Raw genomic sequence first — 27,949 nt, 5'->3', positions numbered from 1 at the left:
GGACTAGCTAATGGGAATTATGATGTCAGAATATAATGATGGCAATACTCATTCTTTTCACAATGTACAATGTACAAATACATGTACAAATACAAATACAATGTACAAATACACAATGTACAAATAGCAAGATACAAGCAACTGTTGAAATGCTTAAATCATTGTGGAGATGGAGAAAATAGCCCAAATTTAATTGTTTCTTTAGAAATGATGTCAAGCAGAATCAGAAGTTTCAGGCTTAAGAATTTTTTTTTCCTTTGTATGTTACTTTTAAAACCATTTTTGCCTTCGTGTAACTTTTAAAAGACCGTTTCATAAACTAAAGTAGTTGTCTGGAATTCCTTGAAGCCCATGGTTTGGCTTCAGCAGGCTTTAAACAAATACACTGTCAGAAATCAATGTGGGTACATTTCCAGCAGTTAATGCCCGAGTCACAGTAGATATTTTGTAAAATCAATAGCCTGAAATATCAGAGGATTATGGTTGTATCAGATACCCCAAATGCCTAACATTGTTTTAATTACTCTAATAAAAGAAAGCTGGGTGGATTTAAAACAACAACAACAACAACAATAACAACAAAAAAAAACCCTTGCCTATAAAGAATGTTCTGCTCAAGCCAAAGCAAATTTTTTACAAGTTCTTTTAGAAAATCTGGAAGTATTTAAGCGTTTTCCTCTTCTTAGGAGACAATGCCCGTTATCCCGCCTGTGCTTCCCTGTACAATATTCTCCTTTATGACAACAGGCCTTTAGGACAAGTTGATCAAATATGTTGCTGTAGTTGCATTAATGATAGGCTTTGATATTTGGACCCTCTTTCTTACTGGCACATAGAAATAAGCATATTTAATGTTGTAGTGCATGGACACTGAGGAGCTCTTCTGAGGTTTTCCAGTTTAGTTTGGGACCACCGTTGGTCCGGAGGCTACAGGAACACCGTGTGGCTGGGAAGATGGGTAAAAGTCACTTTGCCACAGTGGAGATGTGTTTATATCATAGTGGAGTAGATTGATGATAGGAATAAAGAAGAGCTGAAACAGAAGTTTGGATGAAACCCCGTCCCCATTATATACAGTTAAAACTTTCCCCATAAGGGGCCTCATTCTGGTTCTTACGAGAAGTCCAGGATTTCCAAAAAAGGGATTCACATTCCTCAACCAAATTTAGGGTACTGAGGGTATAGCTTCTGTTTGCCAAAAAAGCTCAGTTTTCTGCCAGAATGTTGGAATGAGATTTTTCTAGCTCTGGGTAGAGATGAACATCTCAACGGCACAGGTGGAAGAATTTACAGGAGACCCGTGCAGTGGGGGTTGATAAATCATAATGTGATTTTCTATGGGTCACAGCTCACAATATGCAAAATCCACATCTCCATGACTCTCTTGAATGATTTCTGATACTTTGCCTCTTGATAATCATAATGTAATTCACTATAATTACTATAATCTAGAAAATAGCTGTTTTAAGAGCCGAGACTATTTTCAGGAAGACAGAGCTGCGTTTTTTGTTGTTGTTGTTGTTTTGTTTTGTTTTTTGTTGTTTTTTTTTTTTGTGAGTACTGGCTCTCAGGAAAGGGATGAGCATGAAGTACGGTCAAGAAGAGGAGACCCAGGGGCACCTGGGTGGCTCAGTGGATTAAGCCTCTACCTTCAGTTCAGGCCATGATCCCAGATCCTGGGATGGAGCCCTGAATCAGGCTCTCTCTGCTCAGCGGGGGGCCTGCTTCCCCTTCCCCCTCTGCCTGCCTCTCTGCCTACTTGTGATCTCTCTTTCTGTGTCAATAAATAAATAAAATCTTAAAAGAAGAAGAAGAAGAGGAGACTCATTCTGACCATCACTGATCACCCTTATCTCGGTCAGGTCATGTCGTTAGGACTGGTGAACACGAGGCCTCAGAGAATGTTCTGCATCAGTTTGGTAGGCACGGGACATTTAAGGAACACTGACCTTCGTAGGATTTCCCTGATACGGCAAACCATGCCACTCATAGCTCCCTGGTTATTCTCTACTTCTGCACTGGAGCCTTTATAAAATCATAGAATGTAGGCACATTGTTGAGTATGAGCAGTTATTCTATACTTAAAAGTTTATTAATGAGGAAGCTGAAGTCCAGAGAAGTGAATTAGTTTATTTCACATCTGGTATTGACTTTGTGGCTGGTGAGGACTAGAACTGAGGCTTTGTGGTTCCTACTCTGGTGTTCTTTGTACTAGTCCCTCCTGGCTCTTAGGCCATTTCTTTTGGACACGGTATATTCATAAGAAACCATTGCTATCTGTATGAATTGGCTCGGGCTACCATAACAAAATTCCATAGTCTGGGTAGCTTACACAACCAAAACTTACTCTTACAGTTGGGGAGATTGGAAGTCTGAGATCGTGATGCTCACAGATCCGGTTCCTGGTGGGGCTCTTTTCCTGGTGTCCAGACACCCACCTTCTTGATGTGCTCACATCATAGTGAGAGAGGGAATCTGTGCTCTGGTCTTTATTCCCCTCCTAATAAGGGCACTAATCCCATCATGGCAGCTCTACTCTCATGACTTCATCTAAACCTAATTACTTCCCCTACAGAGAACCAAGCGGGGGTTGATAGAGGGAAGGTGCACAGGGGATGGTCTCAGTGGGTGAAGGATATTAAGGAGGGCACTAAATACCACTTTTGCTGAGCACTGGGTGTTAGATGTAAGTGATGACTCACTAAATTCTACTCCTGAAACCAATATTCCACTGTATATTAACCAACTAGAATTTAAATAAAACTTAAAAAAAATTTTAATTACAAATGAATTAGGCATAGTAAGAGATTAACAACAACAATAATAAAGTAGAGCTATTATCTTCATAATAGAAGTTATGGGAGTGTGGAAAAAAGTAAAAATAAATCTCATTACTTCCCAAAGTCCTCACCTGCCCATGTCATCACATTAGAGCGCGGGGCTTCAACATGGGGATCTGGGGGATGAGACACATATTTAGTCTATAACACTAGCTGAACCTAGAAGGACAGATAGATTTTCTGGGACCTATTTTCGTGAGTACCATGTTCTGCAGTGTTTTATGACTAAACCATGGGTGCTTGTGGGCAAGAGGTGCAGAGTGGGCTCTGCTATTTTGGTGTCATGGTCTTGATCTTCTGGCACCAAGACATGGTGGGTGACCAAAAGGATCTCAGTGTCCCCAAAATGAAATTTGCTGTTGGAACGTTGATATTAACTGGTTGAATTATGGTGATTCAGTGACATCATGTTGTGTTTCTTGAGGAGAATTAAAATGAAGTCCATACAATTAGAAATCTTCCACAACATTTATTCTCTGAGCATTTATTGTTTTTTACTAGCCAGAAACAATAATAATCTGAAGTGTTTCACAAAAGAGCACTTTTGTGAAAACCTCAACATTTTTAGCAAAATTTATGTAATATCTTCTTTTTCTTTTCATATTTCTATATCTAAATTATTTTTATATCTCTTTTCTTGAGAAACTGAATCTGGGACATCACATACTGAAAATTGTTAAGTTAATTAGTCCTTTGTTAAATCAACCCTGGTTTCTAGGCCCGGAGAAAGGGATCTAACATTGTGAACCTTGTGCATGCCGGCCATCTAACTGTCTCATAGGTAATGGCTCACTCCTCTTGAGAGCTCTGTGAAAATGGGCATTTTTAGTTATGTTTTATAGAGGAGGACATAGGCAGTGAGAGGCTGAGAGTTTTGTCCATGATAATAATACATGTGGTAACTGGTCAAGTCAACCAGCACCAGCCCTTTTTGGTCCAAGCTCAAAAGCTGTACTCTTGGGGCACCTGGGTAGCTCAGTGGGTTAAGCCTCTGCCTTTGGCTCAGATCATGATCTCAGGGTCCTGGGATAGAGTCCCACTTACGGTTCTCTGCTTGGCGGGGAGACTGCTTCCTCCTCTCTCTGTCTCTGCCTGCCTCTCTGTCTACTAGTGATCTCTCTCTGTCAAATAAATAAATGAAATCTTAAAAAAAAAAAAAAAAAGCTGTTCTCATACCATTTACTCTGCTACAGTCATCTTTACACTACTTCTCACTTGGTCCACAGGAACTGTGATTGTGTGAAAAGGTCAATTTCATCTTCAGAGAGGACCAGTTCTAATGGACATGTAGATGCCTGGGTGTGTGTTTGGTGGGAGATAGCATTTGTTGTGGAAAGAGCTCATTTTGTGCTGAACTTAAAAACCCCCTTGTGGGACACCTGGGTGACTCAGTCAGTTAAGTGTCTGCCTTCACCTCAAGTCATGATCCTGGAGTCCCAGGATCGAGCCCCACTTCAGGCTCCCAGCTCAGCTTGAAGGGAGGCCCCTCACCCCGCTTATGCTCTCTCTCTCATGGATAAATAAAATCTTTAAAAAAAACAAAAAACCAAAAAAACAAACCTTCCCTTGTGCTCTTTCCTGGAGGAGAAGTATTGCTAATGGGCCTTTAATAATTATCCAATTTTGTTTTTTTGGGGTCCTCTGTTCTTGTTGACTTTAGATATAATTTATTTCTCTCCCCACCCCCCCATCAATAATATACTCTATGTTGATCATTTCTTTTTTACTCTTGAGGGGGAATTTCAGATGTAGAAAACTATACTTAAATAAAAATAATTTTTTCCTCTTTTGCCTCCTCTTTTTTTTTTTTAAAGATTTTACTTATTTGACAGAGAGAGAGAGAGAGCACAAGCAGGCCGAGAGGTAGGCAGAGAGAGAGGGGGAAGCAGGTTCCCTGCTGAGCAGAGAGCCTGATGCGGGGCTCGATCCCAGGACCCTGAGATCATGACCCAAGCCAAAGGCAGAGGCTTAACCCACTGAGCCATCCAGGCTCCCCTCTCCCCCTCTTTATCAATATTTCTGTGTTTGTCATCTCTTCAAAGATGCTATATATTCACTGGAAGCAGTCCACATCTTCTTACTTTGGGGAAGGGAACGATCTCCTGATTAATTTGGGTACCTAACCACAAACTGAATCCCAAATTTGGAAAATTTTCCATGGCTCAGCTCTATCTCATCCTCTGACTTTCCCCACCCACTCCCTCCATTCCTCCGTCTTTGGCCTGCCTTCCTCTGCCCTTCCCTCCCACCCACCTGCCCCTGGGTCCTCTCCCAGTTGGTGGTCAGTCCTGGGCTCAGCCAGAGCTGCTCCATCTCTTTGGAATCTGTCTCTCCAGCCCAGCGGTTGAGTCACTGCCTTGCTTCAGCTCTTGCCTAAATACAGTCCTGCGTACTCTTGCAAGGGTTGCAGTGAGTCAGCCTTCTCTGTTCTTTCATGTTTTACTTCAGTGCATATAAAAAATCGGTATCACTTTAACATTTTAAGATGTTATTTGTTTTTTTGGCTCCAGTGCCTTTTTCTCTTTGGGAAAACATTCTTTATTTAAACTCAGTAATTTATGCTTCATTGTAGCATGGTTCCTGATTGCAAAGTAAAACGAGTTCTGTACGTGTGATAATAGATAATTCCCAAGAGTATTTTCAGATTGTTGTGTTTTTTTTTTTTTAAGATTTTATTTATTTACTTATTTGGCAGAGGAGCGGTCACAAGTAGACAGAGGGGCAGGCAGAGAGAGAGGAGGAAGCAGGCTCCCTGCTGAGCAGAGAGCCCAATGTGGGGCTTGATCCCAGGACCCTGAGATCATGACCTGAGCTGAAGGCAGAGGATTAACCCACTGAGCCACCCAGGCACCCCAAGATTGTCATTTTTAAGTGTCTTAAATAGGAAAGCTGAATAGTAGGTCTTTGAAATGGTGGCCATCTCCATTGAGTGGCCCTTTTACTAGTGGAATAATCTAAATTGTTTTATTTTTTTATTTTTTTGTTTATTTATTTGATAGAGATCACAAGTAGGCAGAGAGGCAGGCAGAGGCGGGAGAGGGAAGCAGGCTCCCTTTTGAGCAGAGAGCCCGATGCGGGGCTCAATCCCAGGACCCTGAGATCATGACCCGAGCCAAAGGCAGAGGCTTTAACTCACTATTTTTTTTTAAAAGATTTTATTTATTTATTTATTCAACAGAGAAAGACACAGTGAGAGAGGGAACTCAAGCAGAGGGAGTGGGAGAGGGAGAAACAGGCTCCACACCGAACAGGGAACTGAATGCGGGGCTCGTTCCCAGGACCCCGGGATCATAACCCAAGCCAAAGGCAGCTGCCTAACGACTGAGCCACCCAGGCGCCCCATCTGAACTGTTTTAATGATTGTATGCTAGGATGCTAACAGATGGCCAGCTCTTGAACATTTTATAGGTTGTATTGAACACAGGACACCAGCTGAGAGGGCAGCCAGGGATTCAGCCCATGCTCTGTTTACTGAATGCTGTGTCCTGAGGCAGAACACATCTTAAGGGTCACTTTCTCCCACTCCTTGCACAGGGGCTACAGGGATAGGGCAGCCCTTCTCACACACACATCATTTACTCTCACCACAATCTTCGGCTGTTGGGATTCTTGTCCCATTGTCCCATTATTAGCCCAGAGAGGCTGGACAGTCTGCTGAACATCTCACTGCTCATGAGAGAGAGTGGGGATCCAGATCCAGGTTTACTAATTCTAATCCAGCACCGTCGTCTTCTACCCACTACTGGATCTTCCTTCCCCAGAACCTGGCACAACACAATAAACACTCTCAGAATGAGGATACTGTAGGTGCTAGTGATTCTAAGGCATGAAAATTAAATCTTATGAAGCCATGCTCCAATATTTATCACAACCTCCTCAAATTACCATTCATCTCTGAAGCATCTTCAGTGGTGAGTTTTTAATTGACAAAAATGACAGCCCTTCGTTGCCAAATGGTAAGTTTTGAACTATGAAGCCTGCTCGGGTGTTTATAGGGAGATCTGAAAAACCTACAATCATAGCTTAACTTCAAATCTCAAGAAAACGCCATCCCTTGGTAGCACCTCAAACCTGAGGTTGGAATCTGAAGTTTTCTCAATCAGGCCAAGATTTAGAAAAGTACATTATTCTACAATCTGTTTATTCTTTTTTTTTTTTTAATAGATTTTATTTATTTATTTGAGAGAGAGAGAGAGTATGAGAAGGGCGAGGGAGAAGCAGACTCCCCGCCAAGCAGGGAGACCGACACGGGACCCAATCCCGGGACTCCAGGACCATGACCCGAGGCGAAGGCAGTCGCTCAACCAACCGAGCCACCCAGGCGCCCCACAATCTGTTTATTCTTAACTGCTTTTAAAAATGTAAGGTTTTTGCGCCATCGCGTGTGATAATTTTGCGTTGTAAAAGGTAAAACGTGGCTATTCATGGAGCAGTTGTAACAGTTCTTGAGTAGTTTTACCTTCTGAGGCGGAGTGCTGACCCAGAAGGGAGGAAAGGTCGCTGAATTATTTTCTTGCACTCAGTCTTCTAAGAATCATGGCCAGTGCCCTGGTGAATTGGGGCTGGGAGTAGCTCTGTTTCTTTTTCTCTTTTCTGTGTAGTTTACGTAAGTCCTGTAGGAGGAAGCTTAGTCTGGGGTGAGCATCTCTGGAGAGACTGATGTGAGGAAGGAAGTGAGTCTTGAAAAAAGATGGTTAGGAATGTATCTACCCGGATACAGTCTTGAACGCAGTTGTGAGAGCATCAGAAGTTCTTGAGGTTGTCTGCAGCGTCTAGTAGTTTGCCTTCTATAAATCAAGTAATGTGACCTATCAGTAGGTATTGAACACAGAACCCATGATGTGGCAGAAACCATAGAAGTTACTCACTTCATGTCCTGGACATTCCTGTCAGGTGGTCCCCCAGCTTCCGCTCCCAGAGAAGCTGTCATCGTCTTCCATCGCTGAGGAGTGTTCACTGTGGTAAAGGTTTCCTGCTGGATGACATAAATCCTCTCTTCTTGTGATCTGTGGCCTTTAGTCCTGCTCGTCTCTTCATCCCACACCTGGCTTTGGGCCACAAGCTTGTTCAGCGTATCTGAACTCTGCCATCCTGGTCACACCTGGTCTTGCCTCTCCTTTCTTCACTTAACGCTCACAGGACCTGGTTCTCAGAACCAGCCCCGTTCTGCTTGCTGCTTTAGGGGGGTCATGCCATTGCCCAACTCTAGCAGGGACGTGTGGAGTGACAGTGTCCCCGGTGTACGGCTGGAGGGTGGGTGAGCTTTTCGAGGAGCTCCAGGACAATGCTTATTTGACGGGATAGATTTTTTTTTTTTTTTTCTGGCTTGAGATACCTAAATATTGTTTGTAAATTTTTTAGCCTATTTCTTCTGGGTTACTTACATGTAAGATATGCCTTGAAATGAGAGATAGGCTTTCTCTAAAGATGTGGTGAATGAGACACTGAGGAGAAATTCCATTTGTGTTTTTCACTTGTCAAAAATCACCTCAATGTGAGCATAAAAATGCAGTTAGGCAGAACCAGTGTTGGGTCCTTGTGATGGCGTCTCATGAAGAAGCAGAATGCGCTACTCAGGGCATTCTGAATGCTAATTCCTCCTATTCTTTGTGAGTCTCTCCAGTGTGACCTTCAGTGTGGAGGAGAAAAGCTCCTCTTCCACTTTCTTTTTCCTCTAGCCACTTCTTACGTCCAAGTAAGACTTCATCGTGGTAGGTGTAGTCTCTTGTGTGAGAGCCCACATTAGCCCACATTAGATCTCTCGGGCCTTTTCTGGCTCACAGGGGAGCTTCTTCATGATTAACTACCTCAAAGGGCATGTGTGAGACTTTGTGCCTTGTCAGAAGCCCGACTTCATCCCTTGCAGCCTGTTATTATCTTGCGCAAGCCCAATTTTGAGAACACACAGTTTCGTGGTACCACCTACACCGTCATTTATTTAATCGATTTGGTTGGTTTGTGCTGCTCTTGGCCTTGGACCTGCAAAAACAAAGCCATGGGATAAAGCAGCCTGAATCCTGTAATGAAAACCTTGTACCTTTTCTGAGGCCTGGTAGAGAGAGATGATTTATTCTTACCCTACCAAATAAAACATTCTAGGAATCTGAGGTGAAAATTGGATTTTAACTGCTACTAAAATTTTGAGCGTATAAAATCAGCAAGTGTTGAAAGTTTTGCTTGATGAAGAGAAGGACCCGTGGAATCTGGTACAAGAATGATCTACATCTGAGGTACACTGGTGTCTTGATAAAACTGGAAATAAGCAGGAGGCACCTTGGCAGCCGGATGCAGCGGTGGGGACAGACCTCTGTGTTCTCAGCATCATCACTGGTTTTGAGTCTTGGGCCTGTAGCACAGGCCCCTCTTCCTTCTTCCTGCTTCCTCGTTCAGATGTGAGCCTTCTGTGACTGAGCCAAAGGAGTCTGGGGAATGACCTGAATCCAGCCACTGTATGCTTTTCTTCTGTCAGGTTCTCATTTCTTGGGGTGTTCACTTTCCTCCCTGTCTCCCTGCCCTTTCCCCCCAAACCCTCCTCACTTACTGCTTCGAGAACACACGGCATCCTGTCAGAATCATTGAAAACCACGAAAACCTAAGGACTTCAGAACTAGGATGGAACTAAACCTTCATTAACGGTGCCAGGGCTTCCTTGACTTTGTTTTACAATTTCGAACCGGCGGGCACTTAGAGCCTCTGTCGTCAGAATGCTGTCTGCCCGGGCCTGGAGGCCTGCCAGGTGCCTGCTGTCCCCTGCCCAGACTCTCTGTCACCACGCTGCGCTCACTAGCCTGGGTGCGTTTGCTACCCTTCCCCGGTTCTCACAGAGCCACTCCTTGTCTGGATGGACCACAACTGGGTTGTTTCTTAGTTCCTTGGATTGTTGGTGCCTTCCTTCCTTCCTTCAGAATTTATGGAGCTTGTGCACTGCGTATTGGGATATAAAGATACGTAAGATCCATCTGCATTTAATTAAAAAGCATAGTGGAGGCGGTGGAGCTGTGTGGTGTGCCGGGGGGTGAAGAGAAAGGAGGGGCTCACTGAAGCTGAGGAGACAGGAGGCTTCCTCCTGACAGCTTTTCAGAGCTGGAGTTCACAGGGTAAAGCTTTGCCGGGCCAAGGGAAAAGGAAGGGTATAAGGTATACGAGAGGACCGAGCCAGCTCTTGGAAAGACATTTGTTCGGAAAATCAAGCCTTTTAGTGTGCCCGAAGGCTAGGTGTAGAGAGGTGGAGGAGGGCAGAGGGAAAGTCATCTGCTCTGAGGCCGGGAAAGGAAGATCTTGTATATCATCCCAGGGAATTTGCAGTCCTCAGACTATGGGAGTCATGGAAGGTTTTTAGTCCGTAGAGTGATGTCCTCAGATTCATCTTTGGAAAGATGACCCGGAAAACTGTTGGGAGGACTTTTTTAGAGGTTGAGGCATAGGAAGGCAGAGTAACCCCTCAGATGTGGGGTCTGGGCTTAGCCTACAGAGTATCGATGGAGAGCCATGTGGCCTTTCTTGTGCAAGTGACCTTAAGATGGGTACACAGAGTTGGTTCTTTTTGGCTAGGCCCTTCCTGACCTCATTGAGTTGGTCTGACTTCAGGCCCCTGCCTCTCAGCCTCTTAGGCCTTCTGTGATTTACCAGGAGAGGAGGTGGGTCTCTATATTTGACTACTGTAAGTCCCCTTCTTCTGCCTACTAGCCTTTGCTTAAACCTGCCAGCACCTTCCTAACTTGGCTGACGTCCCCTTGGTCAGACCACTTGGCTCTCTGGAGCTTTCATCTGCCAAAAGCTGATCTGGCCAGTGATCATTTCTCCTACCATTCTCTCCTGTCCTGTTCCTGCCGAGGCCTTTGTGGTTATAGGAAGACCCAAAGCCTTCTGTAGATGGGACCTGGGCCACATTCTCAAGGTTGACACCCCTGCCCCACCTCCTTACAGCTCTGTTCCTGCAGCAGAGATTTTCCAGCAGACAGTTAGACTAAATTGTAAAAGTTTATGTTGTACTTTTGAGTTGAGACTCTTCTAAAGGGGGGGGGGGAAGGAGGGGGGCATTGGAAACGTATGTTTTATGAATTGCTCTGAGTAGTGACAGATTTTTCTAAGACTCTTGAACTACCAAGAAGCTCTTAAAAATAGGTTTGTGCCGGGTGTCTGGGTGGCTCAGTGGGTTAAAGCCTCTGCCTTCGGCTCAGGTCATGATCCCAGGATCCTGGGATCAAGCCCTGCATGGGGCTCTCTGCTTGGCAGGGAGCCTGCTTCCTCCTCTCTCTCTGCCTGCCTCTCTGCCTACTTGTGATCTGTCAAATCAGTCAATCAATAAAATCTTTTAAAAAAAATAGGTTTGTTTGTTATTGTATTGATTCTGATCTGGTGTTTTGTTTCAAAGTTTGAGGGTTTTTTTTTTTTTTTTTATCCTCCCCCCCACCAGTTGTGTCGATAATAAGGGAACTGTTTTATAACGTGACTGGGAAGCACAGTGGGGCTCTGGGGCTGGGCATGGTGCACTCAATTAACCTTCATATTTCACATCTCATCACTGCAGTGTGGCAAGGCGCTCCCTGGCCTTTCAAAGCAGGAGGACTGCTGTGGAACTGTGGGTACCTCCTGGGGCTTTAACAAATGCCAGAAATGCCCCAAGAAGCCGTGTAAGTGACATTTCATCATTGCTTTGAATGTTAATGGAGCCTATCTGTTGCCTTACGATAACTGGTTTAACGGTGAGATAGCGTTGGACTCTCAAAGAACTCTTAACTAAATTCTGGAACATGGTGCTGTAATTTGCATTTCCAGAACCTTGCTGCAAGCCTGAGAAAGATTTCCTGTCGATTCCGTGGTTTAATAAGCAGTTCTCAGTTATTACTTATTTTTATAAGTTACTATCAGTTATTACTTTATTTTTATCAGTTATTACTTATTATTACTTATTTTTAAAAAGTGTTTGAGGAGCTAAACTAGGCTCATTTTCCTCAGGTGAAGAAAAAGTAAGATGTCTTTAAAAATCATAAATGTTTCAAAAACTGATAAAAAGTTAGTGAAACTGTTATTTCTTAGGTTAAATACCTTAAATGGAATTTTTATTAATAGCCACAGTAGAAGTTTGTGTTAAGTTTTCAGATTTCACTAAATAAAAAGGTTAAAAATCACAAGGAAACAGTTCTTTCCCCTTCTCAGTCACCACTTTTTTTTTTTTTTTTATGATTTTCTTTTTTTCTTGAGGGGCAGAGGGACTGAGTGTGTATGCCCTTGTGCACACACATGCAGGGGGAAAGGCACAGGCAGAGGGAGATGGTAGAGGAGAGAGAAGCAGACTCCCCCCAGAGCATGGGGCTTGATCCCAGGACCCTGACATCATGACTTGTGCTGAAGTCAAGATTCAGACTCAGTTGACTGAGCCTCCCTGGCGCCCCAGTCACTGCTTTTTTATACCGTTCCAGTTCTCAGTGACTTGAATCTATATTGATACCACACATTTTGTTTAGTCTATAAATTCTGGTTTTTAGAACCTGTTGATTTGAGTAAATCCAGATTTGTGACTCTCTGTTACATTTTTCCCAATTACAGTTAGTATTTTTAGGTTTGAATGTGGCATTAACTCCGGCTGATTCGTAAGAGGAATATTTTAGAAAAATAGAGGTAACCTGATTTTTTTTTTTGATATTTACTTATCACATTTTTCCCAAGAAAGCAAGGGATAGTTTTCTCAGTCATCTTCCTTTGCCTTATATAACTGAAGATTTTTGTAGTAGGTTTTTACACTTCGTATTGTAAGGAATTTCTCATTTACTTCAGTTAGATAATTTTTATTTATTCTTCTTAAGCACCTGTTGATTTGATATTCTCAGTTGCCTTTCACACCTCTGTCCAATCCAGAATCTGCCGTCTCAGAATCACCACTCCACAGCTTTGTTTTATGTCCTCCTGTTCTGCCGTCATAGTAACTTGTTGTCAATAATTGTCTCATTGCCTCTCATGTGGACCTCCTTGTCTCTCAAACTTATGTGTTTTTTTTTAATATGGAACCCTAAAATTACTAAGAAGGCAATTGAGAACTGCTTATTAAAGCATGTAATGCCTTAAATTTCATTTATTTTCTTGATAACTTTTTTTTTTTTTTTGAGGACTGATTTGTGAAAACACCCACCAAAGTTTCCCGTAACTAGTGAATTCTTCATTTAGGGAGTCACATAAATAAAGACCTTCATTACTGAGAATGTCCCCTGTGGACTTCTATGCTGATTTAATAACGATTGGTAATGTGGATTTCCAGTAAGTGGGTTGAGTGTGATAGCTCCTCCTCACTGAAAGATCCATGTGCCTAAAATTATTCTGGAAGCCTAAAATTATTCTGGAAGCCTAAAATTATTCTGGAGAGATTTGATATGATTTAAAGAGTATGGACTTTGGAGCTCAGTAGACCTGAGTTTGACTCCCAACTTGGTCATTTGCTGTTAAGTTTTATGGATCATGAAACAAGAGTCTGTATTTAAAATGTTGTAAAAGCTTTGATTTTTTTTTTTTTAATGGCCTATCCCTCATTATACTGTGTAAGTTTGTCTGTAGAAATATTGTGGAGGGGGTAGTGTGTTCCCTGCTCTAGGTCTAAGGACTGCAGAAGCTAAAGTCCAATTCTTCCAACTTTATTCTGGGGCCAAGTTCATGTTCTCTAATACTTGTTCCATCTTTTTGCTTATCTTGTTTCTTTTTCTTATCCCTCCTTCTCTCTGTGTTTTTTGCTTAACTGCCTCCCTTTCCTCCATTTTCTGAATTCCAAAGTTGCAAGAGAGGGACAGAAGTTAGGGGTAAAGTGAATCCTAGATTCTTGTTGTTTCTTAATCCCTAACCTCTATTCTTGACCTTCTGTTGTTTTTAGGTAGAATTGTGTTTTCTTTAAAAAAAAAAAAGAATTGTGTTGTCTGAGTATAAATAAATTCATTGCTATAAATGGTTTTGTTAATTCTATATTTTAGTGCTAGTAATGATTTAAGGAGAATGTGAAAGTACAAAGTTGCTATCACTTCTGACTAAATGCTGATGAAAATAAATTCATGTTGGCTCACGTAATGTATAAAATTGAAGCTATGGATTTCATGTCAGGAAGGGCTGTGGATTATGACTGAAGTAAACTATTAACATCGTGACATTTACTTTGTTTGTGCTGTCCTAAGTGACTCACTCCCAAGAAACACACTCAGGGTCACATTCTTCCTGTGTCATTTAGAAACTTTCCTTTCCTTGGTTCATACTACTCTCTAAATCATATTCATTTTGGAAGAGAGCAGACTTTCCTTGGCTCTATATGCTATGGTTTTGTGTTCCATGCCCTTTTTAAAAAAAATTTTTCACTTAAAGTAGTTCAAACTTCAGTTTTCAAGTGGTTCTTATTTAATGTTTGAAGTTTTTGTTCAGCCACATACAGAAAGACCTTTCATTGTTGATCAGTTTTTACTGCAAAAACTTAATTTTAAATCTGCAAATGATTCCATTAGATACTCTGTAATCTATTAAAAATGTACTTAGCGTGAACAAGTCACTGGTCCTTTAAAAGTTTTTAGAAGAAAATTAACATCGAATCCTAAGCTGAGGAGGACCTGAAGAGATCGTCTGTTCTGGATCTCTGCCTTGAGGTGGATGACTGTTGGAACTTTCAAAACAAGATAGCCTCTCTTTTGCCTTTGAACAGTTCACGGACAGAGATCCCAAAATCTCTGGAGGCACCCTGCTCCAGGGGGTTTCCATTCTGTGGAAGACGAGTTATGTGGCCAAGGAGCTTGAACATGTCACTTTCTTCCTCCTTATAACTCACTGTTCCAGGACTCCTCACTATAACGTTCTCCCAGAATTCAGAAGGATCTGAAGAGACAGGATGTATAGCAGAGAAAGGAAGTGAAGGAGGAGAGAGGTGGGGAGAATAAAGAGTGTGTGTTAGGGCCCAAATAATTTTATTTTCCAAAAGAAAAATTTCTTTTTATTTTGAATTTTCCCTCTTTATTCCTTGTTCAGGTCTTTTTAGTGGTCTCACCATCCACCCTATTTTGATTATTGCCCATTTTCTATTTCTCTTGGTCATCTTTTTTTTTTTTTTTTAAGATTTTATTTATTTATTTGACAGACGGAGATCACAGAGAAGTAAGCAAGTAGAGAGAGAGGAGGAAGCAGGCTCCCCGCCGAGCAGCGAGCCCAATGTGGGGCTCCATCCCAGGACCCTGGGATCATGACCCGAGCCGAAGGCAGAGGCTTTAACCCACTGAGCCACTCAGGCGCCCTGCTCATGGTCTTCTTAATGGAAGAATATTTTATGGCAGAAAATAAGGGCATTTTTCATCTTGTGAGTGGTTTTGTCAGGCACGGTGGTGATCGTTTCGCATAAATTATATCTAAAAATCCACAACAGCCCTGACCTGCTCAGTAGATGTGAATACTCGCATTGTATGGACTCACCATTTGAAACCCAGAAAGCTTGTCTCCTAAGGTTGCAGAGCTTGATAGGCAGAGCCAAGATTTGAACTCAGGTCTGCTTGGTCCCTGAAATTATCCTGTATCCAATATGCCACAAAGTCTCTTGAGTCTCACTTAAGGGTTTCAGAATCAGTGAATCCAGTTTTGTTGGTGATTGGTAATGTCAACATTGTATTGTTGGTGAAAATTCTGGGTGATGAACCATACCCATGATCACAGCAGCCCTTCTCATCCCCTGGCTTCTTCTCTTCATCTCCTGTTATTCTCAGGTTCCTAGTAGTAAGAATCCCTCATTACCAGAATATGTGAGCCAGTATTTAGGTGAGCATACCATTTATTGTTGAAACTGGGACGCTTCTGAGAGTGAAATGGAGTGCTATTATTAATGAACTTCGCTAAAACAGCTGTCTTAACCCAGGCCTGTCCCAAGCAGGCCAGGATGTATGTTCAACTTATAAGAAAATTAAAATGCCTGTAGCAGATCACTGGGGAGGAATAGATCCTTTGTAATGTAAATAATCACTAATTTTAAGAAAATATAGTCTTATGATTCTTTGGATTAATATAATCAAGATTTGCTGACAATTACTTGGGACTATATCTGTTGCAGACGAGGAAGTATACTGAAAAACAGGGGTAACGTGAAAGAAACGGCTATATATTGAGTTGGGTATCTTAGAAATGAGTAGGACAGACCACTGATGACTTCGGTGGCTTGGGTTATCACACTGGTAGATTAGGACTGTAAGAACGTAAGTATGTAACAAAGAATTATGTCTTCTTACAGCTTATCATGGATATAACCAAATGATGGAATGTCTACAAGGTTACAAGCGGGTTAACAACACCTTTTGTCAAGGTAAGCTTAACTGAATTCATTGGTGTGGACTTCATTGTTTTGGATTTTGAGGAATCTTGAGTTGTTTTATCATGTTTTCGCTCATTAGCTCAGTATGCAAAGGTCATAGCGGTGACTACCTCCTTACTCAGTTTAGCTCTAAGGAAATAAAAGAGTTTTAGTGTATGGTTACTAGAATTAGTATTTAAACTTCATGGAACTTTTTATCCCCTTATATTAATTTGTGATGAAACTCACAGGAGATTAGATTCCATTACGGAGCCCCTTGTGGTCTCCAGGTTAGTCACTGCCTGTCCACGTGTGGGCAGATGCATATGTGCAGATGACTACACACATGTTCCTAGCAGTACTGCTTCCTTGCAGACACATGATTGGGTAGGAGAGTTCTTTTTTTCCCCCCTCACCAGAATATTGCTAGCCACCTTGAAGCATTGAGGTCTTAAATATCAGGATGAATGCACTCTTAGGCAAAGTTAAAGCTGTGTAGGTAAATATGAAGTGTCCTGAGTACTTTGCTCAGTTTTTTCTGAACCATGTAGCAGAGTTGAGCAAGCAGAGGGATCCTCAGAGATCATTTAGCCTGGCCCAGCGTCTGTACCATATAGATGGAGATGTACAAGCCCAGACTGGCTAAGAGGCTTTCATGAGTCTGGAATGGAGGTTAGAACTCAGACTGACTAATGCCTCATTTAGTACACAAAGATGATAGCAAATTTTATGTCACTTACTTTGTGAAATGTTCAATTAATGCTCTTAATTTCCCCTTACACATCTGGGATAAAGGTATTATTAGTAACTTAGAAGTATGTCTGTGTTGAAATAAAGAGCCTTTAAGAATCTTAGTGAACCCAGACCTGTGTCAGGAATACAGCACATGTTTTCTGACTTGTTGTCTGGGGCTCTGTATCCTTGACTGGTAAGTATTTGTAGGACAGAGTAAATTAAGGTAATGTTACAAAGTATGGATTAATTCCTACCAAAAGGGCTCGTTTCAGTGGACTATCTTAATTACCTGAGAATTTTCTCAAGCTGTTCCATATTGTATCTAACTTTTACGATTTGTAGAGCTTTTTAGCAAACAAAGAATTTTCTTTTGAAATTCACAGAGGTGTACCATGTGTTTAAAAAAGTTTTGCCTTAAAATATGATAAGCCCTCATGTGAAAGAGTATTGGGAAAGTTAGATTTAACTGCTCAAGACACTTACTGGAAAACCTCTGTAAACCTTAGGAATGGGAATAATGGATTAATCAATATTACCTAGGAATCAGTAGAATTTAAGACATCCTCAAAAGATTCTGTGAAAAGAGGGAAGATTGAATTAAATGGATGGAAGAAGGAATATGTCGAATGAATATATGTTCTACAGTGTAAATGAAGTGACTGCTTCACAGATTTGGATACAAATCTATATGACAAGCCCTAGCCCATTTTTAGAATGTGTTAGTAGAAGCAGAATGAGCTTGGAAGTAACAGTCTTGTCCTCTACCATTCAGACTGCATTTGAGGTTTGGGTGTTTGGTGTTCATTGTCTCTTGGCTGATAAGGACAACAAAGCTTGCTAAGGGCCTGGAAACCTGAGGGTGTTTAGCCCTGGAGAAGTGCAGACTGAAGAGACATGTAGCCAACTGCCGTACAAACCAGCCTTTAAATGTTTGATTAACTGTCCTACAAAACGAGTATCTGATGAGTTCCTTCAAAAAACCAGTCCAGGGGCACCTGGGTGGCTCACCCCTCTGCCTTCGGCTCAGATTATGATCTCAGGGTCCTGGGATCAAGAACTGCATTGGGCTCTCTGCTCAGCGGGGAGCCTGCTTCCTCTCTGCCTGCCTCTCTGCCTACTTGTGATCTCTCTCTCTGTCAAATAAGTAAATAAAATCTTAAAAAAAAAAAACAAAAACAGTCCATAGGATGGAGTTGAAAGGAAGCATATTTATAACTACAAGCAAACTTTTTGTGTGGACTAGCATTCACCAGCACTGAAATGCCTTTGGAAGTGCTGAACTTCCTGCATGTGGAGGTGATCCAGCAGACCCTTATTACAGCTAGCCAGGGACGTGTCTCTCCTGGGCAGAGCGTGAGTTTGTGTGACTTTGTAGGTACATTCCAGTTGTCTGATGCTCTCAGTGTTCTGTTGGCTGTGGATGAGAAGAAAGAAATGACATCTCGGTCTGTCCCCCAGATTTTAACCCCTAGACAGGAAGTTTCCCCAAGTGTCCCCTGTGATGAGGTATACCCGCCCGCTCCTTAGACTGTAAACAGACGAGGATCCCTACTTATCCTTCTCCATTATAAACCTGTGTGCCTCAATGGCAGACATTCTCCAGAATGTCACCTTTTCCCAACCGCAAATGATAAAGAGTATACATGTTTTTGTGGTTGCGATGGGATGGGGTATGGGATATGGACGTTATGAATCCCAATTAAAACTGAGACACAGAGAGAGTAAGTAACTTTACCAAGATCACACAGATAATAAGAGGCCCGACCAGGCTTGAACTCCTAAACCACATCCTTTTCCATGTGCCGCATGACCTCGTTTACTGATTTTATATGTATCTGGAAGTATGACTGATGTAGATATAGCTCATTAGAACAGAAGACATGCCATCTGTTGTGAGGAGTAATAGGAGTCAAAGTAATTAATAATAATTTGATTTTGTGTAATAAGAAAGGATGGTTATCCAATATATTCCTCCTTCTAGCTGGTTCAAGGTTCTACCAGTATTTAAAAAAAAAAAACCATGATGGAAGTGGAAGTAAAAATTTGCACCTATTACCCTGGTTGTCTTATTTAGCGAAATAGAATGAAGAATCCTTTAAATAATTGCTTGATTATTGTTGTTAATTTTGTATTTCCCTTCTCTGGTATGGTTGGTATGGAGTGGCCTTTCGCAAGTTTTGTTCATACTGAGCCTATCTTAATGGTTCCATCTCGTTCTTTGCACTGATGGTCAGTAACACCAAATCCTGGCTTACATTTGTCTTAGGAGGATATTTGCAGAACAGCGTTACGCTTTTTGGCGTGGATTCTGGAGTGAAGTATCACAGAAAATTCTATTTCATGGTGCCTCCAAAAGACACTGCTAAATTACACTATAGAGGAGGTTGACTCATAAAATAATATGATTTCATTCATCATAACCTATTAAAATTACTTTTGAGAGAAGGGATTAATTTCACTCCCTTTGTGACACTATTAGTCAGCAAAATTAAGTAGAACTTTCTCACATTACATATGTACACTCTTTTTTCCGAGAACTTGAAGCTTTTGATTTTGTTTTGCTAGAGCTTTTCAAAAGGAGCCCATTAACCACTAATTGCTTGTGCGTTCCACATTATTCTTAGAGTTTAATGTCTTCTCAGTTTACAAAGCACATTTAACATTAAAGTGATTAATAACTAGAATTACATTATTTCCTTCACCTAAGCGAACTAATGTCCTGAAACAACGTTTAGTAATGTGGGCTCAGTCACAAAGAACCAACTGTGCACAAGTTAATTTGAGGAGCTTTGGAATAATTGCCCTCAAAGTCCGGCTTTTTTCTCCTCTCTAGCGGTGCTGCAATTATCTTTTCAAAGGAATGATTTATTACATCTACACACACGGAGCTTAAAACCTGCCCTCGCTACCCTTAACATGACGGAATTGTTGTAATTTCCTTCATTTATCATAACAAACAACACAAGCGTATTCCATGGTGGAATTGTCGTTCAATTATTGTGCAAAAGTTCAATGTAGAGCTAGAATTAAAGGAGTTCGTGCCTCCCGCATAGGATAATAGGAATGCCTGCTTTCATCCTCCCCAACTCTAGAGCTCAGTTCTTCCTGCATTTTGAGAACTCTCGCTTGCCCATTAGTTTGTCACGAGATGAATGAACTCTTACAAAATTAGACATCAATCCAAGCTTTAAAAATACATTTGGTTCTGAAATTACTTGGGGACCCATCTGTTCAGTGAAATCTTTTGTTAAAAACAAATACCTCTTTGGATCCATTGAAAATAACCACTTCATGAGCTATAGGGATAAAACCCAGCTAGTATTATTTTGTGCATTTTTTAGCAATGCCAAAATATGTAAGTAAGAGACATCTACACTTTCATGATCCAGTGTTTGTGTATTCCTTTTTCATAGATAGTCTCAAAAATATTAAATTTAAAAATATTTAGTGACTCCCCAGCTATTAATTGGCAAGGCTCTCCTGAGCTACAGACTAAGGATAAGTAATGACTAAGACATCCTTCCTGACCTTGAACTTAGTGTAATTAAATTAGTTGGAATCAGCAGGACACAATTTGCTTTGTTCATTCTCCCAACGAGCTAAATTTTAGCTGACTCCAGATGAGCCTGTTAAAGCAAATATGAAAGAGCTGCCCACATAACTTTCTCTTGGTGTCATTTTATTACACCGGTTTTTCTGCTTTAATAAAATAAATTTACAAAACAGATCCATGGGACATCATCATACCCAATACAAAACTTTCACTCTGGAGCTTCTTTAAGATGTTGCCCCATACTGCATTTGAAACCAGATTTTGTTTGGAACATAGGATAATGGACATTTTTTTTCAGGGGCATTTCTCGATTATTAAATGAAACTTGCTCCACATCAGTAAGCCATACATGGGATTTTTGGGTTCTGAAGAGGTTGGCTGAACTATAGCTTCTATTTCAGACCTCTTAATCATTATAAAAAGTTATGACTTCAGTATGGTAAGCATATAGAAGAAGACTGGTCTTCAAGTACTTTGAGAAAACTAGAAAGTACAGGTTTTAAGAAAACTTGCTTGGCTGGAGAAAAGAATGTGGCTGTGGTATAGTGCTGGGTTCACGTAGAGTCATCATTTTACAGTTACTTTCAGAGGTACAGTTAGTGGAAACTGAGATGGTTTTTTCCCCATATAGTTAGTTATTAAATGAATTTAATCTATTTTATGAGGTTTGCAGTCAGCATCGTTTCTTGTATCCTGTGCTTACTTTCTGGGTTTTTTTTAAAAGTAGGTTTCCCTGATAAAATATAGGACACTGAGTTAAACTTGAATCTCATATAACTAGCAAATAATTTGGTTGGCACATACATACTAAAAAGTACCTGTTTATCTGAAACTCAAATTTAATTGTGTGTCCTGTATTTGCCAGTCTGTATTTCAAGATGATGTTCTTTCATGGTTCTTTAAATGAGGGCCCCTAAGAAGTACATACTTTAGAGGTCTGAAAAAATTTTTCTTTTGAGCTTCTTCTATAAGTAGACTGGTCAGGGGGCACCTGGGTGGCTCAGCGGGTTAAGCCTCTGCCTTCGACTCAGGTCATGATCTCAAGGTCCTGGGGCACCTGGGTGGCTCAGTGGGTTAAGCCTCTGCCTTCTACTCAGGTCATGATCTCAGGGTCCTGGGATCAAGCCCCGAATCAGGCTCTCTGCTCGGCGGGAGGCCTGCTTCCCTCTCTCTCTGTCTGCCTCTCTGCCTGCTTGTGATCTCTGTTAAATAAATGAATAAAATCTTAAAAAAAAAAAAAAAGACTGGTCAGGTGTACAGCTCTAAGTGGTTTTCTAGCAATACATTATACTGAAGTATTCCAACTTCTTTTTGATACTTTTCCTCCTTTGGAGATATTCTCTTGTTCTCTCTTTTGAGATCTTTGAATCTTTTTTTTTTTTTTTTTTTTTTTTGCTGTTTTATCATGCTGTGTCAATATTTGCATTTATTTTGACTTTTTTCAGTAGACAGAGTGTGTTGGCAATCCAGGTAGTCATGTCTCTTCTCAGATTTGAAAAATGACCAGCTATTATCTCTGCAGATTCTGTTTTTCCACCACCTTCTCAGCTAAACTCCTGTTGACTAGTTTTGGGAACCTCTCTGAATTTCATGCCTCTGAATAAGTCTTTCGTGCTTGTATCCTTTTGTCCTTTCTTTCTTTGGCTGCTTTTGAATGAATACCTCAGTTCCATCTTACAGTTTTCTAATTCTTGCTTTATTCTGCCCATCTGGACTCTATCCCATCCATTATACTTTTGTTTTGAGACTGTTTTCCTCTTCTGAATTTCTGATGATTTTTCAAAGCTACCTGTTCTTGTTTCTTTAGAAGGTGTTCATTCATTTAACTTTTTAAGCATGTTGAAAAGTTTAGTGGGATTTCAGTTGCTAAGGAAGAAATTTCTGCACAGTTCCCTTCAGGTTCCTGTCTTCAGTTGCTAAATTCTTGGCTGCCCATGTTTCTTCCTAGTCACTAGCCCCAGAAATTCAATGGCTCCATCTACTGCCATGTATCTTAGGTTTACTGGGATATTTGTCGTGTTTTTTATTTTTAATTTTCTTTTATAATTTATGGGCAGTTGCTGTGTATTTGGAACAAGAGAGAATGCCAAAGCACGAAGTGTCTGTGTAACATTTCTTTGACATTTATCCATATCAGGGTTGAGCTCTTTAAAATTCAAGATATCAGTATTAAATGTGGTATTTAATGTGTACATATTTTTACAAATTTTCTTTGAGGGTGCTAAAAATGCATTGAGAAAGCTTCAAATTATATAAATTAAATGTTATTCAAAGATTGTCTTTTCTCCTGTTGTAATTAAGTAGCCAACAGCATCAATGTATTAACCATCTGCCATTCATTATCTCACTCATTTTAGTTAATGATGATTTAAGTGGGAGTACTTTGAGAAGTATTAGAATATAATAAGACTCAATTCTTGCCCTTAGAAGATCACTGTTATCATAAAATTAAAATATCAAAGCAGCATATAGTAAATGCTTAAGAAATGAATCAGAAGAGGGGAGTCTGGGTGACTCAGTGGGTTAAAACTTCTGCCTTTGGCACAGATCATGATCCCAGCCTCCTGGGATCGAGCCTTGCATAGGGGGGGGGGGGGTCTCTGCTCAGCAGGGAGCCTGCTTCCTCCCAGCCTGCCTGCCTCTCTGCCTGCTTGTGATCTCTGTCTGGCAAATAAATAAATAAAATCTTTAAAAAAAAAATGAACCAGAAGAAAGAAATTTCTGGTTTAAAAACCTATTCTTTAAAACAAACACATTGCCTCTGCTGTTTGGAAAATAAATGGTACCTATTGTTTGAAATTTAGAAACTAAAGAAATGTATAGAAATATAAATTACCTTAACCTCCCTCAAAAACTGATGCATTTTGCTATAGTTTCTGCCAATCATATGTATGTATATATTTTTTGAGATTATAATTCATGGATAAGTGAGAAGTGAAACTTTTTCTTTTTTACTTAATACATAATACATTCTGATGCTATGAAATCTTAGAAAAATTGTTTTAATGCTGACGTAGTAACCAATTAAATGGATATAGGATAATTCATTTAGCCATCCCCCTAAAATGCTATTTCCAGATTAGTTTCTTTTTTTTTTTGTAGTCTGTATACTGTTACCGGCATACTTGAACATGAAGCTTCAATGAATCTGTGGTTAAATTTACAAGAGAAATTACAGGTTCCAAGCTGTGATTCTTCCCGTGAACGCTGCATGATGTCCAGTTCCCTTCTCACTATCACTAGAGAGTTTATTCACCGTATCCCTCCTCTCCTCTTCTGCTTCCTTTCTTTACAAATTTGAAAACACACAGAGGGCAGTGAAATAGTCTCTTTTTCTTTACATAGGCCCTGTATATTTCTATTTAAATATAGAAAATATTATATTTTAATATCTAATTAATCTAATTAATTGATCTAAATCTAATTTAATATATAGATATGAAAATATTTATAAAATATATTTCCCAGGTATTTTTTTTAAAGGATTTAATTACTGGGGGGAGGGGAAGAGGCAGAGGGGGAGAATCTTCAAGCAGGCTCCACGCTCAGCAAGAAGCCCCTTGGCGCAGATCTAGATCTCACCACCAATGAGATCATGACCTGAGCCAGAATCAAGTTGAGTGCTTAACCAGCTGAGCCACCCAGGTGCCCCTGTTGCTCTATTTCTAATTACTGTTGATTTTAGTGACATGAGGCTTTTCTCCTTATGGTATTACTTGCATAAGAATAACTTGATAGTTTTCTTTTTTCTAATGCAGTACGTTTCCTTTCTGGTCATTGTTGCTTGCATATGTTTCCCTGCCCATGTATGTATCTTACTAGCATTTACTGAGAGCCCAGTTGGTGGGGCCACTGTGTTGGATGTTTCAGGTATGTCATAATCTAACAACCCTCTGAGATAAGTAGTAGTATCTTTTTTTTAAGATTTTATTTATTTGACAGACAGAGATCACAAGCAGGCAGAGAGGCAGGCAGAGAGAGAGGAGCAAGCAGGCTCCCCGCTGAGCAGAGAGCCTGATGTGGGGCTTGATTCCAGGACCCTGAGATCATGACCCTAAGGCAGAGGCTTTAACCCACTGAGCCACCCAGGCGCCCCTTTTTTTGACTGATAATGAAACTGAGTCTTGAGGCTCAAAGAAATTAACTAATGGAGGGTTACATAGCCAGAGAGTGGTAGAATTTACTTCTGCAGCCAGGGCTTTCCTTCCTGTGCTACTAGCATGTATGTAGCTGTTTATAGTTTATGAAAGTTTTTTTTTAAAGAATTTATTTATTTATTTATTTGAGAGAGAGACAGACCACGGTGAGGGGAAGGGGCCGAGGTGGGGGAAAATAGAGAATCCCAAGCAGGCTCCGGGCTCCATGCCCCGCAGCAAGCCTGACTTGGGCCTCGATCTCACAATCCCAAGACCGTGACCTGAGCCAAAATCAAGAATCAGATGCTCCTACTGGATATTTACCCTAAAGATACAAACGTAGTGATCCAAAAGGGCATGTGCACTTGAATGTTTATAGCAGCAATGTGCAAAATAGCCAAACTATGGAAAGAACCTCGATGTCCATCAACAGATGAATGGATAAAGAAGATGTGGTGTGTATATATATATACACACACACACACAATGGAATACTATGCAGCCATCAGAAGAAATGAAATCTTGCCATTTCCAATGACGTGGATGGAACTAGAGGGTGTTATGCTTAGCGAAATAAGTCAATCAGAGAAAGACAACCATCATATGATCTCCCTGATAGGAGGAAATGGAGAAGCAACATGGCGGGGGGCCTGGGGGGTAGGAAAAGAAGAAATGAAACCAGATGGGATCGGGAGGGAGACAAACCATAAGAGACTCTTAATCTCACAAAACAAACTGAGGCTTGCCGGGGGAGGCGGGTAGGGAGAGGGTGGTGGGGTTATGGACATTGGGGAGGGTATGTGCTATGGTGAGTGCTGTGAGGTGTGTAAACCTGGCTATTCACAGATCTGTACCCCTGGGGCCAATAATACATTACATGTTTATAAAAAAAATTTTTAATTATTTAAAAAACAAAAAAAGAGATGCTCACTGAACTGACTGAGCCACCCGGGTTCTCAGAAAGTACTTTTTTTTTTTAAGATTTTATTTATTTACTTGATAGAGGATGCGTGAACTCAAGTAGGCAGAGAGGCAGGCAGAGGGAAAGGGAGAAGCAGGCTTCCTGCTGATGTGGGGCTGGATCCCAGGATTCTGGGATCATGACCTGAGCCAAAGGCACATGCTTAACCAACTGAGCCACCTACGCGCCCCCTACTGGAAGTACTTTAACACATTTTGTCAGGTCTTTAATTCTTGACCATGACCACACCTGTTTGTTACAGGTGGGGAAACCATGACGGGCAGTGTGATACTCGCCAGTCCTTTCACAGTCTGTGTTTCGCTCAGGCTCCTTTGCTGGTTTGGTTTAGAAATCATAAAGTTCTCCAGACATCATTTATTTTTATAGCAAGTTGTCTTGTAAATGTGTCTGCTGTGTCATTTAAAAGCTTTTTTTTTTTTTGATATTATTAGTAAGTCATTGTACCTCCTCAGTTTTTTCCAGAAGTCTTTAATGAGTAGAATATTTATGCTTCTAAATGCATTTGTGTTAATTTGTATGATTTTGTTTTGTATTTATGCTTCTGTGCTTTTGTGTAAGCTCAAGCTCCTTTGGATGCTGGAGCACTCCTTTTCTGGTATCCTCTCTCCTCGCAGCAGGTGTGGGTGAGCTCAGCCAGGCTCAGTCAGGCATCTGTAATCTGCCGCTTGGTGCCCAGGGCTGGACGGTGTAGGATGGTCTTGGCTGGGATGTCTCCACTGTCTTCCGCAGTCTCTCATCTTCCGGGCAGCTAACGTGCGCTGTTCTCATGGCATAGCAGGGCTCCAAAAGAGAATAAAAGCACACAAAGCTTTTTAGGCCAAGGCTTGGAATTGATACACTGTCTCTTCCACCTAGTCTAGTGGCTGAAAGTCAGAAGTCACAAGACCCGAAGTCACAAGACCCGCTCACATTCAGGGGGAGGGGAATTGGACTCTATCCCTTCCTGGGAGGACCTGTGAAGTCACGTAGTGAAAGGTGGGGAGAAGTAGAGAGGTGGAGAATTGGGGTCATTTTGACAATCAGTCTGCAACATCCTGATGCTTTACCCTGACTCAAGAAATAGAAGTGCCTTTGCCTGGGGAAAAAGGAAATGAAGATATTTACTTATATTAATGTGAGGTCACTTTACCTCTATGTAAGGAGCCATATTGACAAAGTACTGGTGAAGAAAAACACTATTCTGGTGATTATATTAGAAACTGTGTAGTTCATTATATATTTAAGATTTTATTTATTTATTTGACAGAGAGAGAGATCACAAGTAGGCAGGTAGGCAGGCAGAGAGAGAGAGGGAAGCAGGCTCCCCGCTGAGCAGAGAGCCCAACGTGGGGCTTGATCTCAGGACCCTGAGATCATGACCGAAGCCGAAGGCAGAGGCTTTAACCCACTGAGCCACCCAGGCGCCCCTAGTTCATTATATTTTTAAATAAACTTTGTATCTATGTGTAACTGGATGTAGAACAATGCACTCTGTTTTCCAGAAATAATCCTAGCCTGACTCTTATAAGAATAGGTCAATTTGGGTTTTTTAATGATTTTCCAGATTGTCTAGTCTCTGTTCTTTCATGGTTGCTCCTTTCACTCAGCAACATGTGGCCAGTACCAATTCCTAATATTCACAGTTCTGGCCAGTGATGTGATAATAGCCATTGATGTCTTCATTTAAAATCTTTTCAATACATTTTCCCATTTCTTCAGTGTGTTCTCTGACTTCTCTGTCTATGCAGTATTCTCTAGTTAGCATTGTCTCTAAAGTTGCTTTCAGTTCCACAACCTAAGGGCATTGATTTTTGTGATGTTTATTTCTTTCTAGGAAGAAATAGGGAATGTGTATGCGACGGCAGTGTGGGTATAAATATGAGATTTAGAATCCATTGTTCTTGCTATGTATTTGGAAAGTTACAGTAGAAAATCAGTAGGTAGAAGTTAAGTCTGAAGCCCATCAGACTTGATAAGTCAGTTCTTCAAAACACTTTAAAATGTTTAAAATTCTTTTTATTTAGCTGCCAGAAATTCATCATAGTGCTCTGCTATATTTAGTGTTTTAATCCCAGTGCTGTGGTACTTAATGTGATTCTGGATCAAGTTTTACAGAAGTCAGTGACTAAGAGAGCATTGATGTGTTACTGATTTGAAGGGTTTCTTTTACCCTCCTAGGCATTTTTCTGGAGCTTCTGCTGTAGTTTCTAGTTTAAGTAAGCACAGAATTTTCGATAGAACTTAAACAGCTTTTGGTCTGGACTTAAGCTTCATGTTTCAGCATTTAAGAACCAATTTGGGACTCATTCTGATCCATTTGAGAGTCTTTTTCTAGTGTGTCTTCTTACTGTGCTTATATCACTGGGATAGGATTCAAAAAGGAAGTGTCTGTTTATTTTATTCACTTTTCTTCAGGAAAGACAGTGGTGAAGT

At 40.9% G+C, this 27,949-nt stretch overlaps 1 protein-coding gene across 9 annotated transcripts in view; it reads left to right on the top strand.

Annotated features, from left to right (window-relative positions):
• LTBP1 (latent transforming growth factor beta binding protein 1) overlaps positions 1-27,949 on the top strand; it is a 400,132-nt gene that overhangs the window by 218,754 nt on the left and 153,429 nt on the right. For all 9 annotated transcript variants that reach the window (XM_059405447.1, XM_059405446.1, XM_059405445.1 and 6 more), the window contains 2 exons: positions 11,371-11,473; positions 16,072-16,143. In XM_059405447.1, the coding sequence (XP_059261430.1) occupies positions 11,371-11,473; positions 16,072-16,143 (175 nt within the window). The remainder of the gene's footprint in view (positions 1-11,370; positions 11,474-16,071; positions 16,144-27,949) is intronic.

Source organism: Mustela nigripes, chromosome 7 (assembly GCF_022355385.1).
Source record: "Mustela nigripes isolate SB6536 chromosome 7, MUSNIG.SB6536, whole genome shotgun sequence".
NCBI classification, from domain to species: Eukaryota; Metazoa; Chordata; class Mammalia; order Carnivora; family Mustelidae; genus Mustela; species Mustela nigripes.
The sequence above is the reverse complement of the archived record's forward strand: the minus strand, read 5'-3'. Positions and strand labels throughout refer to the sequence as shown.